Source organism: Anopheles bellator, chromosome 1, assembly GCF_943735745.2.
Source record: "Anopheles bellator chromosome 1, idAnoBellAS_SP24_06.2, whole genome shotgun sequence".
In the NCBI taxonomy this organism is placed as follows: Eukaryota; Metazoa; Arthropoda; class Insecta; order Diptera; family Culicidae; genus Anopheles; species Anopheles bellator.
In genome coordinates this window covers 47,195,236-47,208,431 of record NC_071285.1, presented here as the reverse complement: position 1 = coordinate 47,208,431, position 13,196 = coordinate 47,195,236, and the positions used below count along the sequence as shown (strand labels likewise).

The following is a 13,196-nucleotide window of genomic DNA, read 5'->3' as shown; positions in this document are numbered from 1 at the left end:
CACCGGAGATTAGTATTTTTGCTCATTTCATTTTGGTCCCTGTTCTTTGCCTGTTAATTTGCGCCGTTCCGTCGGGTGACCCTAAGTTAACACCACGGTTTTGTCGCTTTCGCTCCTTCACCAGAAGCTGGTGGATGGAACTGGCAAACACAGAGATTCCGTGGGAAAGAAATGGTGAAAAGTCAGCCTCCCGCCGCACCTAGGGGCCTCCGGCCTCCGAAGAAGATAAATCATATCTGTGGGCAACGGTGGGCAGCAGGTGGGCGGAAACACGGGAGGCGGCCCCTTGAGCCGTGGCCGTGGACGTGATTTGAATTCAATTAATTTTGCTATCTTAAGTGTCCCGTCCCACCTTCCGCTGGTGGACGCTTCCGAGGCGCTATGAGACAACATTCGTCTTGGTTCATCTCTTTCGGCCAAGTATCGGCAGTGAATTTTTATTGGTGAATTCAGTTCCAGGAACCGCGTAACTGGGCCGGGGTGCCCCGTGACCTTTAGCATTCTGAAGCCATTTGTCAGATTTCAAATTTTTTTTTACCAGCCTGTGGATTTAATTGACTGTGAACGGTAAACAATACGTAATACGATACCATTCGTGTCTTTCTGCCATCGAGTTTCGTTCTACATTTAAATGCGCCCTGTAATGAGCTTCTATTAATATGATATACAGCGGTGTAAGTATTCCGCTAATTTCATGATCAGGAGAATCATATTTTGGGAAAACTTTTCTGTGTCCTTTTCCTAATATGTGTTTGGTCGATGGAGCGATTTTTCAGCTATTAGAGGATAACGTGACTTACACTTAAATTATGATAATAAATAATTAAATATGGACTGTGTTATGCTGAAGGCATTTTCATTATTTTAATCTAATAAAGGACCATTAACGAGATTCGCAAGGACCACGCGCTGTCAGCTGACGTCACCGAGTGGCAAGCGAATTAACGCCGTTAATGAAGCCTGACGAAAGTGTCCTATGGCCCCGCACGCACTAACACGTAACGTTGCTTACGGTTGAACTGACGAACCCGGTACTGGCTGGTTCACGCGGCTCACCAGCAGCCAGCATAAACGTTTTCCTTCGTTCGTAATTAAAGCTCGCGTGGCCGCGTGGTACGCAGCGACCACACTGACTTGTCGACATCACATTCAACTGAGCCACAAACCAGCGTTTGGATGGGTGCGGTGAATGAAAGCGCTCACTTCTCACTCACTCGATGAGAAATCCCAGGACGCTCCCGGACGATGAGATGAGCGTGTGCTGCTCACCGCGAACTCACTGCCTACTAAGGTTTGCCAAGCTCGCTCTGCCATTCTCTCCGCGCGCTCAAACATCCTCGAGTAATGCTCCGTTTACTCGCACGAACGGCGGAGGGAGCGTTGTACTTTCTCGGCGCCCGAATTTCGGTCTGTTCGCGGGAGGTTCATGCAGTCGACCGCACGGACGTCGGCGCCAGACAGCGAGTAGCCTTCCATCGTTTCGGTATTACTCGGTCGCCGTGATGGAGAAGCGCCGTTTGCTCGTGGTTTTGCTTTTAGTGCCTCTCGTTTCCGTTTCCGCCAATTAACGATACCATTTCCCGGACAAACACTAAACTACCGGAGCCGTATCATCGTCGTATGTGACAAATGGTTTGTTAATCGCTTGGTTTGCCGCAACGAAAAGGGCAGGGCAGTAGCTGAGTGGCTTTCCCGAAAGGATGCTCCATCTGCAGCCCGGTCTGGGGCTTCGGTCCCGTTTCGAGCTTTCCAGCGGTTTCCGACCAAGCGGGTTCGGGCGGGTTCGCGGTTGATAAAGTGATAAAAGTGTTCCCGTAAAAACTTCCAGCCCAATCCAGACCCCTCGCCGAATGGCGAGTGGTTGGTTAGGCTGCCAGCGTTTTTTTTTTCCAGTTCGCTTTTGGGAAACGGAAAAGTGAAAAAAGGGTGTAGCACTAAACGCAGCCCGCGTCGACGGAAGCTACACGATGGCCGCGGTGCGTGTATTGGTGTGCTGTTGACGAGTGCGTGCGCTCGAGTATGTGTGCGTTAGGTGTGGGAAAAACGGCCGTTCCGAGGTGTGTCTCGAAGCTTTAGGTACGCGACAACCATTGCTGACCAGTGTCAGTAACAACACGGCGCACCTTCAGATCACTTACCTTAATGGTTCTGTAGAGTCACTGAACCTTTTGGTTGGCAATTAAATTGGGTAGGTATGATTTGGCACGGCACAAGGTGCCCTTAAGCAATTCGGTGAACTGTTTACTTAAACTAACCGGTGGAGAATATTTCACAGAGCATAATTTCCATCAACCCGTAGCCATCGCATGGCGGATTCTCGTGTGGGGCCTCGGCACGCACAAAGGTGAACGCCACACAGCCCGCCGTTGGCGAACGAACAAAAGTGGCTCAATAATTTATGCTTCTCGTTTGTTGCCCGACGGCTCACGAAACCTTGAGAGTTGTGGTGCGCGCGAGAGAATGTTGAACGATGGAGGCGCCTGGTCCGTTACCGGGGTGAGAGTGTGGCCAGGTGGGCCACGAAGCTAACCGCGCTTTAAGCCAGGCAAGGGGACGGCACAGCACGTTTATGGAACCGTTTATTGTCAGGTTGTGGGATTGTAAAAGTAATCAATAGTCACGGTCTGTGTTCTGTGGCCATCAATGTTCGCCGTTGGCTTCCACGTGTGATACAAAAAAAAACCCGCGAGCTGTCGAGCGTGGCCACGAGGCCAAGCAAACCCTGCCGAATCAAAGGGCACCTCATTTCCGGGTGCACGGATCCACCTTTTTCATAGAATATCCATCAAAAATCACCGTTGATTTATCGTTCCACGCTCCGGCTCGTGCACTCAGATTGGGCGAATGGATGAACCCCACGGTTGAGCTGAGTAACGAATTTACGAGACCAAGATCCTTACTCATTCTCTCTCTCTCTCTCTTTCGCTCGGGCGTGCTCTTCGGAGTCGGAAGGATCCTTCCGAAGGCGAACGGACGCAAATGAACACGTCCGACCTCAGAACGGAATGTGAATCTGGAAGTGAGCAGAAGTGCCGTTCCGGTACGGGCACCTTTGGTAGGGAAGCCTCACCGGCGCTGGTATGGGTGCCCCTGAGATGGTGCGCCTTCGGTGTGCGTGAGTGCGGTGACTGCGGCCGAGAGGGCTCGGGAAGACAGCTGATGGCTCGAGAGACAGCTCGGCGGAACACGGTGGTGGTGGTTGATTATTTACTGGTTTGCTTGCTTGACGGCTGGAATCCGGTCGGGCGACCGGAGCGTGACGCAGGGATGGCTCCTCGGTACGGTTTGGTGGTAGTGTAATGAGAGTTGAATGAATTTTCCATGCACCCACTCCCAGTGTAGCACCCCAGCCGGTTCTCTCCCATGTGGCTTCTTTTGTTGGTCCAGGAACCACAGAATTGTGCTTGGCTGTCGCCACCGAAAACGAGCGAAAGGTCAAATGCAGTTTTGTAGTTGCATTCGAGCACGATTGGGCGTGGAGTTCCGTGGAACTTTCTCCCGCTGCCGGATGCCGGTTTTAGTTTTCCACTTTTAATGATGAAAACTAATTGAATTTGCGAACTGTTTTGTCGGCGTTTTGTTGGTGAGTGTTTGAATTAAAATGTTGCAGCTCAGTGGAAAGTGCTTGACTAGAAACATAATTGAGTACCCATTTAATGGCGTGGTTTAGGTTGAACGAAGCCCAGAACGAACACTATTCGTAGTATTCACATCAATCCAATTCGAATGGAGGCGCATGGTAGCTCGTGGTTTTTAAAGGTATAATCGTATGTCCCCTCTGATGGGTTGTTTCCGAAACATTTGAACATTAAAGTGCAAATTCCACCAACTATTTTTGGCAGTTGGCAGTGTAACAAAACGCGCCTCATGTCTGGCTGAAATGTCGTTTAAATAGCGTACATTTTGAATGTTTTCAGTGATGCTGCTCTCCATTGCACAGAGCATAGCGGATGATTGGCAGTTCGACAAAAGTGGCTCACGAGCGACACACGAGTTTACGGCAAAAAGTGGGATTTTCTGAATTTCCCTCCATTAGTTTGCCCTGCTCCTGAAGCTGAATCTAGTTTCCCCGGTCTATCAGCTCTGACACAGATCGGCTGGAAAGAATTTGTGCGTTCCGGCCCCGGTTCGTGCCCTGCCGTATGCGGGTTTGGCCGACAGACTGCAGTAGCATTTGCGGACAAACAAAAACACATCAACGCTGTGTTTGCCTCGTACTCTGTCACATTCCGTCACGCTGAAAGAGTCCGTGCATTTGGCATTGGCTTCGAATTGCGGGAGGGAAAGCAAAAGTGCAAAAAACGGCGCAGCACAGAATGGCAACTTCAAACAGAGTTGTTGTACGGTGGAAAAAAAAAATGTGTATGCAAATAGAATAGCGAGGGATGTTTTTTCTTTGCATTTCTGTCATCACCAGCAGCCGGCAGCAAAAATGTTGGCCAACGGCTCATATTAGCGGCAGCGCTAACGTAGCGCAGCCATGCGCGGATCTAAATATAGAACCGCGTACACTCCACTTGTTTGCCTATTAATACGAATCGCCAACAGAAACAATGAACTACACCAATCATTATAGGCCTATCGGGTAGCGAGGTGGAAAACGCGTATAAATCCGTAAAAAAACACGGCGCGGGAGCGAAGGAGCTCGACGGACCAGATGGCCGGTGATTGACGAGCGCATGACGTGGCCGGGCGTACCGTTGCGTATAAAAGTTTCCCTTCCACGTGGTAGCCAATTGCCATCGTTTTCCACACGACCACACATTTTGCTAATAAAAAATAACGGGGTTCGAATGCTCGGTGGAAACATTAAATAAAATTACAGTTAACATGCCCAACATCACTGCAATAAATAAGAACGCACGGACAATCTTCTTCCCGTTCGCAAGTCATCACCAGCCGGGTGGGCTACCAAGGGGACCGGACCGTACCTGGAGTACATACCGCCTGCATCGGAAACCAGCATAATTGAGTTAGAAAGTTCTCGTTTCCGCTATCGAAAGTATGACGGCGTGCCCGAAATGAAACGTCATAGAATCATGATCTCTCATGAATATGCATAACCTGTCTGTTAACGATAATTGAATTCATTCGCGTTGAAACTTGTGCCATCCGCAATGGAGGCGCCCGAAGGTGCTCCGAATCGCCTGTCGCTCAGGTAGCCCCCAACGGTACGTCTTCTTACGGACATTCGGACGCCCCCGGAGACGGCCATCATATCGGTTTCCGATTCTGCCCGGGGAGGTGGGACCCGGACCGGACCGGACGATTGCTGGTCCCAAATTCCGACGTGCATTGTTGAAAAGTTCAACCGCCACAATGTAAGTGCGGTGGTGTTCGGATAACTTTAGGCCATTAGTTTCTCTCGAGACTCTCGAGCCTCGAGAAGTGATTATATATTCACGTATGAAAGCGTTTCTGGTGATTATCTCTACCGCTACGATACTAGCACCGTGGCAACTATGGTTCTATGGTGGCGCTAGATTTGAAATGGCCATTTCTACCTTTTCGCAACCTTTTCGCTTATATACCCGACGGCCCCCCGGGAACCTGGTTTCGCTACGGTGGAAATGTCGAAAGGTCGCCGGGTTCATTTGGGAGCACAGTTATGAATCTCGGCCCGGTTACGAACCACTGGCCACCACCGGCGTGGCATTTACTGCGCCGGAGTCGTGTGGCAGAAGGCGAGAATGAATGTGAAGCTCTGCTCTAGACCCCGACCCGGACCCACGGTTCCGGATGTGCCGGAAAGAAAAGCGTATTTGCTGAGCTGAGATATTGGCATTTATTGAACTCCAGCGATCGAAGCAATCGCACCACACGCGCCACGGGAGGGATAAACTTGGGGATTTATGCTCCGACACGGTTTAAAAGCACGGTATAGCGGCCGGGCGAAGTGGCGAAAGCTGGCCGGGCGGCACGGGGTTTGGGCATAGATCAAAGCGAAAGGAACGATGCGGAACGTCGTTCGTTCGATCCGATCGGAAGAAAATAAATTCCAACACACCCTTCGCCCAGGGTACCCTCTGGGTTGCACTTTGCCATTTCGTTGTGTGGCCGCTTCGTAGTAAATCGTGACTCAGTTAACGAGCGGTACCCATTCTACAGCCCATCGGAGTCGGCTAATGGCGTTTATCCGGTGGCGGGGGGCCAACAGTATGAGAATACTTCGTTACGGGGCTGGCAACGTTTTGTGCTAGAAGAGTGTTTTAAATTAGACTCCAATAATGTTTCATCGATTTTCTACTTTAAATTTTTTTATAAACATACGAAACATTCTCCCCAAACAACAGTAAATAACATTAGCCCCCGTCCGAGGTTAGGGTGTTCGGGTTAGGCATCGTCGGTAAACAATTTTCGGTAAACAACTCGAGCACAAAATATGACGAAGCACGCAATATTTTCCCTATCCGCGTACTTTGCACGGTCGCGCCCAACCGTGCAAATGGCTCAATCCCCGCTACGGTTGCGATTTGTCGAAAGGAGATACTTTTCAACTATTGGAATATACGTATCGCCCTCCCAAACCTTCAACACATGCCACCGGTCGGTCCAGAACATCAGTGGGGGGGGGGGAGGTCGTAAAGCAGGAACACACCACAGCTGGAGCTGAAATCGAAAACCCAATCGACAGCCATTCCGGGGCGAAAACATGAATCGGCCCGGAATCGGGAACGGAAGATGTGTTCGAATAGATAAAAAAGTAAATAATATCTTTGCCATCCCACGCGGCCCCGGATGGCCAAACATCGCCCGAACGGGCCATGAAAAAATGAAGTAAATCTCAAGTGATTCCGAAGGCGAAGGAAAACACTTACACAGGCGCGCACACATGGACAGCAACACTCCTTGCCACTTATCCGTAATACTTTTTTTTCCTATTTGCTTCCTTCTACTTTCCGGTCTACTCCCGGGCACATGTTCCGGTGTGATGGTGTGATGGTGCCCTCCGGACCGGAACCCGATCCCCATCGCGCTCGGTTGGGCGGAGGGCAGAGCTGGCGCGGGAGGACTCTCCGCCTCGCCCCTCGCTGTGACCTCGTTCGACGCCGGACACGGGACACGATAATTGAAGGCGGAAGTGAAAGGTCGGCCAACAACTGCCAGCGGAACGGCGGATGTCATCCCTGTCGATGCTATCGCCTTTTGACGGCAGACAACGGCACATCCTGCGGAGCAGCACTCGACTGCTGTGGCTAAAATTTCGGGCCACCCATTGGAAACTGTCAGTGAAAATGCCGAAAAAATAAGCGGTCGATGCAGATTTATTGGTGTGTTCGTGTTTATGAATGCGGTTTACTGTGATTGTTTCAATCGCCAGGACTCGCGGTTACGGTGCGGTCGCGACAATCGAAGGTGGCGTCGGATGGGCGACTTTTGAAGTGTAGAAAAATGGTTTGATGCGTTTAATTTTTGTTTCTCCCTTCGATTGGCAGTAATCAAAAAGTGGGTTACAGGTGATCAAAGTGTGCTACGAGAAACGAAGTGGAAAAAGTGCTTTAACCTCGCACAACGCGAGACAGACCGATCGGCGAAAGGGCGCTCCATCTTGACGTGGAAATTGTCCATCATCGTCACCTAATCCGGTGGGCTTAGTTCTGAGCCTGCCCCCGCCCACCACCAGAAGAAGGTTCGTCAGGTCATTGCCTCCGTGCAGATGACGTCTTCGGTGCGATTCACCGCTCGGACGTGATAACCACCAGAACGGAACACCGGAAGCTGCCTGCCCCTCTCCGGAATGTGGGCTGCTGGCGGGGTGCAGCGAAATGAAATGACACATCGAGGGTGAAAAAAGAAAGAGCGAAAAAATGTGAACCAAGGCGAGGCATTCTTCAGCCACGCCAACCCCCGAACGCCACGTGACTACCGCGCGGCGGAAAGTATTGTCCTACGCCCACCAGCCCGGAATCCGGAGCTGGGGCCGGAAATCGTTCCCGTGGCCGAGGAAAATGGAACGGAACCGAATTAAGTGTTGAAAGGCGAAACTTCAGGAGCTGCCGCTAAAACCGACAGACCGACCCGGGCCGGCTGGGTCGGGCAGCCGCTTTTTGTGTGTTCCGTTTTCCGCCCGATGAAGATCCCGATGAAGTAGTCCCGGTGTGTTTGTGTTTGCCGGGCGCGGGTCGCGTTGGTTGTGTAAAATTTATATTGCCCCGAACCGAATCCGACGTCCGGGCGTCGGGCAAGCGACAGTTTTACGCCCAGGCCGGGGCCGGGCCGGTGGATTGCCCGGGGCGTGCGCGCCGCAGGAGCCCAGGGGCGGCGAAGCTAATCCGGGGGATTATGGCCGATCTTCAGGCAACCGTCGAGTTCGCGGTCGAGTTGTACAAATTCTACAATGTGGATCTGTTTCAGCGCGGGTAAGTTGACGCCAAAATTGCTGTTTTATTTGCCCGCTTCGGCAAGGATTAGGCGATATTTATGTCCCTGCAGACGAACGAGAACCCGAGAGGCGAACGGATACGTGAGCGTCTGTGTCTGTCTCTGTGTGTATGTGGTGGGAGCTTTGATTACGGCAAATGTCCTCTTGAAGCGACTAGGTTACGTCTTGATACTCTAGCAAACCATTTTACTGTATGTTTTCCAGAGCGAACAGTTTGTGAAACAACTCTAGATTACTCAACTAGGCTCGAGGGATCTTTTGTAAATAGTTTTGAGACGACTGAATGTAAAGTAAGCAAAGCGAGGGGCTCTCTGCGAAGAATATCAATTAAATGCTAATTCATTTCGAACATCGGCACCATCCTTTCAACCCATCTTGCAGGTCGAGATGCCACTCTGTCTAATAAACTTACGGACATTTTGTTTCCCCACCTGCCACAATCAGACCCGGGAAAGCGAGGCGCCCAAAGGGTACACTTTACAATCGATTGCCCAATCTAATTACAATTAGATTCCGGTTTCCATTATGCGCCGGCCTCATCCGGCGCTGACTTATGTTCAAATTTGAACGCAAAGCAAATGCATAATAGATTCTATGCTGCGGAACCCGTCGGCAACACGGAAAGCCGTTTAGTCGGGGGAATTCGTGGGCAGTATCGGCAGCAACCACACATGGTGTAACGGGTGGATCAACCGTTCGCTGGAGCCGATAATTGAATTTCGCCATCGACGAGCGCGGAATATGCCGGTCGAAAGGATCGGCCAATCAGATCCGTCGCCGGTCGTGGTCGCTGTTGTCAAATTGTCCGTGCAGTGTCTGGCTTCAAACGAAGTCCGTACTCCGTTTGACGTGCCGAGGTTTGATGTATGTTTGAGTTTTGCACGAATTCCGTTCACATCCCAATGAATTTATTCTTTTGGTTTTTTTCTAATATTTCACTCATATTTCGCAGTCACTCTCTTATCTTTCTGCCGGTTGGCACTGTACGCTGGCAACATGTCAAATTCTGTTTTACTATATGCTAATTTCCTGCTGACACACGCTGCCTTCACAACATCGTTGGCCTCCCGGCGTGATCGCGAACGCCACGCGAAAGAAGCGAAGAAGCGTTTTCGTCGAAATTTCATGCTCTGCATTCGTCATGCAGATTAACATCGTCTAATCGAGGCGAGGCGGCCACAGCCACGTCCGCGTCGAAGTTTCACCGCACCGGGAAATCTGTCAATTTTTCCGCCAAATTTTCCGACTTATCGAACCGCGAATCAATAAGGGGTTGTGTGTCTTTCGTTTCCTGTTTTTTTTGGGCTGCTTGTCCCGACCCTGGTTGGGCGGGCACGGATTGGAAGCGATTTTCCAACCGGGTTTTTTCCCCCATCCAGCGGAACGCTTGATGGTGAAACTGGCTTTTTTTTGCGCCCAATTTCTGACTAACTTAGGGACAAGAGCAAATAAAAATGTCTCCCCGTGTAAAGTTCCCGTTCGATCTGGGTGGTGGTTGAAATTGAAATGTCGCCGGCGTTTCGTTTTTTTTGCGCTATGCAAACCGATTTTTGTTCCAACATGAATCCGCCGTCTGATCTGCGCGGTTTTTTTTTTGTTTGGGCCGCTCGCCCGCTCGAGAATCTAGCCGTACGCCCCGTTTCGTACACCCTCTGATAAGTCACCTGATAGTCTGACTGTGCAATACACGCCCGCCCGCCTGCATGTCCTGCTCCAACCCCCCGGGGACCCCTGGGAACCTCGGCCGCGGGAACTTGTTGTTGATCTGCTCGGCTTGCAGAGAAAGTTTTTCTCATTAAAATTTATTTGTTTATATTGAAATGTAATCCAGTTGAGGAAACTGAGGGCCCGACTGGTGCCGGATGGTTCGTCGCTACCTGTTTGGGGGCTGAACTTTGTGCAGCACTCGAAAACAAGCGAAAAGTTCGTTTTTAATTATTTATCTAGCAGCTGGTGCGGCTGAAATATTGCAACTTTGATGGCTCAAGCAACGGGAAGGTTCTTTGTTGATAGTAAGGGCGAAAAAAAAGCGGCCAAACGTATTTGCTGATGGCTGTTCTTCAATATTTGACACTTCACTTTTCACAAAGATATTTTGCCCATTATTTCCATCCGCTCGTTACATCTTGAACGCTGTGTGTCGAGGAATTGTTAAGACCCGTGAACTGCGGAAAAAGATTCACCACATCTTCAGCAGTAACGTACCTTTTAATTTCTTGTACCAGTGCCAGAAGAAAAGAATTCTTCGACCGTGGCGACCGTGTTCCGTGTCGTCGGTGATGTTTAAAGGTCGAGTCTCTTAAAACATGGTTCCTTCGCCGAGTGACGCCGCCTGGAAGGGTTGATGTGCTTCCGGCAACATTCAGAAAACCAGAAACAATAGGGCGCACCACGGCGAACGACGGACGGAGCGTAAGCGGGCAATCGCAACCGGGAACGATATTGCGCCCTGATGTCCCAATTACCAGTTCACGCTTTTCACGCGAACCCGGCTCATTTAAAGTTAATGCAAAGTCACGCTCACCGGAAACGGGGCTACATTTCTTCCATTCCTCGACTCCTGCCCGTCGCGATTCTGGAACGTGTCTGGTGTCGGCCGGTATATCCTACCGGGTCGCTCCACTCTGTGGGCCGCCATTGTGCAATCGGCGGCATCGAAAAAGGAGAGAAAACCTTTAGACTTTTTTTTGCTTTTGCAAAAAGCCTCTCGGTGTACCTGCGATGAAAAGCACATTTTCGTCGCTCCGCCGGCCAACCTCTGGCCGAGGTTAATAGAATAGTTTTCACAGAGAAGCCATAATAGAGGAAGCTAAGATTTATGAACAGCCGGCCCGGTTTCTTTCAAAATGTGTCGGCTCCTTGTCGGCCTCGAAGAATCAATTATGAAACGCGTCTCGCCGCAGATTTTGTGGAAAGATTTTTTTTTTCCCGTAATGCAAATGGAATAGTCGCCCCTAACGATACCATCACCAGAAACTTTGAAGGTCAAAGGCCTTTCTTCCGCCACAAGTTCCACAAGACAAATCTCCGCAAGGACGCATCCACGATGGGTGACTTTCGGTTGCGTGTTCCATCTTACCGGGTTTGCCCGCATTCAACTCATAAAACATATCCTGGTTATCCCTGGGAAAACCCATTTCCCAATTTTCCCAAACTCCTTCGACTGGCTTCACGCTGAGCTCTCGTTCGTGCGCGGGCTCGGCACAAAAGTTACGCCGGCCGGCAAAGGAAAACACAATCCCCGAGACTAACGAGATGGCTCAGCCCTCGGCGTAAAGCCGATGAAAAATGTAACAAAACACCGAAAAACAACAGCCCCTCCATTTGTCCCCGGGCAATCCTTTCGTCGCGCGCGGTGATGATTTGCGAAAGCGAAGGTGCGTTCGGAGGTGTTCGTGTTTCCTGCGTCGCTCGTCCTCACCGAAACCCGGCGTTGTGGGTTGTGTTTTCCCAGGGCTTACGGAGCGGTACGATCCGTCACTTAATTTTGCTTCGCAACCACCAGCGCGACAGTGAAGTAAACATCGTCACGGATCGCAGACCGAACCCGAACCAACGGGCCCAGGATCCGACACACGGAAAGTAACCGATTCGAAATAGAAATGATGGAGTGAGACAGTAAGCGCGTAGATAAAGGGAAAATGGTGATTAGATGGGCTATTCCCTTTGTGGACCGGGCACTGGCACCATTTACCTTGCGCGTACAGTTATTCAGCGGCTCACAATGGCATCCTTTATCGCCCCACACATCACATCCTTCCACAAGGAGCCACATTTTGCGGTCCAAAACGAAGCCAACGTGTTTGGTTATGGTTACCTTATTTATTGTGTACTTTTCAAAGTTGGTTTTAATTTCAAAACCGAGGTTCACGCGAGGCCAGCGAAGTGGCATATTCAGGTCACGGGACATACTTATTTATCACACCGCACCTCAAGAAGTGTCCGCAAACTGAGAATACTCCACACCTACGGGAAAGTGGTGCGGCCACCGAGAACGGTGTCAGTCCGTCAGTCGGGCGGCAAGACACTCCTGTGTCATTGTTGCACTGTGTGTGAGAGAGAGAGAAAGAGAGAGCGACTGCAACCGTTCGGTTCGCTGCAGCTCATTTTCATCAGCATCAGTGCCAGCCGAGGGCGCACAAGAAAATGATGCACATTTCAAGAAAATGAATGCCATCCGCCATCCGAAATGAAAAATCTTGCTGGCGACACAAACAAACACTGCGAAATGGCCACAAAACCCGGCGCCAATAATTCAAAAAAACCGAATGTGTGTCACGGCGAGATCATTTTCATTTCTCATTTCGCGCGCACTATTGTTGTCTGTCATTGTTTTTGTGTCCTTGTCTGTTGTGTACAACTTACACGATCCTCGCCGTCATTGATGTCGGAACGGTACTCCGTTTGAATGGAAAGTCAGCGCGAATGGATTACAGCAGCCCCGTTTTGAACTATTTGTAACTAAATGGTTGATAAATTCGTGTTCGCAACGTTCCCGGAAAAAAGGATCCCCGTTAGGTCAGAAGAAAACAGGCCACGTTATGGGGCTACTAGCAGTCTGTTCGCGAAGGACATTTGCACATTTCATGGCACGGAGTGTATTAAAATGGGATTTGTGCTCCTCCGTTCACAACACGCCCTTAACGGCACACCTTGTGGGGTAGGTCAGTGCCAGTGCTTTTGTGGTTCTTGACAGCGCCGCGGCCGCCCCAGTGGCGTCGAACAAGGACCCACCGTAGTCGTTCGTCACTCGGTGTGTTCGGGGGGGTTTGGTGGTACATTAATTTTTGCGTCGCTCCAGAGCCCCCAGCGA

At 50.5% G+C, this 13,196-nt stretch overlaps 1 protein-coding gene across 1 annotated transcript in view; it reads left to right on the top strand.

Annotated features, from left to right (window-relative positions):
• Window positions 1–8,283: 8,283 nt before the first annotated feature.
• Window positions 8,284–13,196, top strand: part of LOC131215745 (uncharacterized) — a 28,180-nt gene continuing 23,267 nt past the window's right edge. Inside the window, exon 1 of the mRNA XM_058210139.1 lies at window positions 8,284–8,360. Within this exon, the coding sequence (XP_058066122.1) occupies window positions 8,284–8,360 (77 nt within the window). The remainder of the gene's footprint in view (window positions 8,361–13,196) is intronic.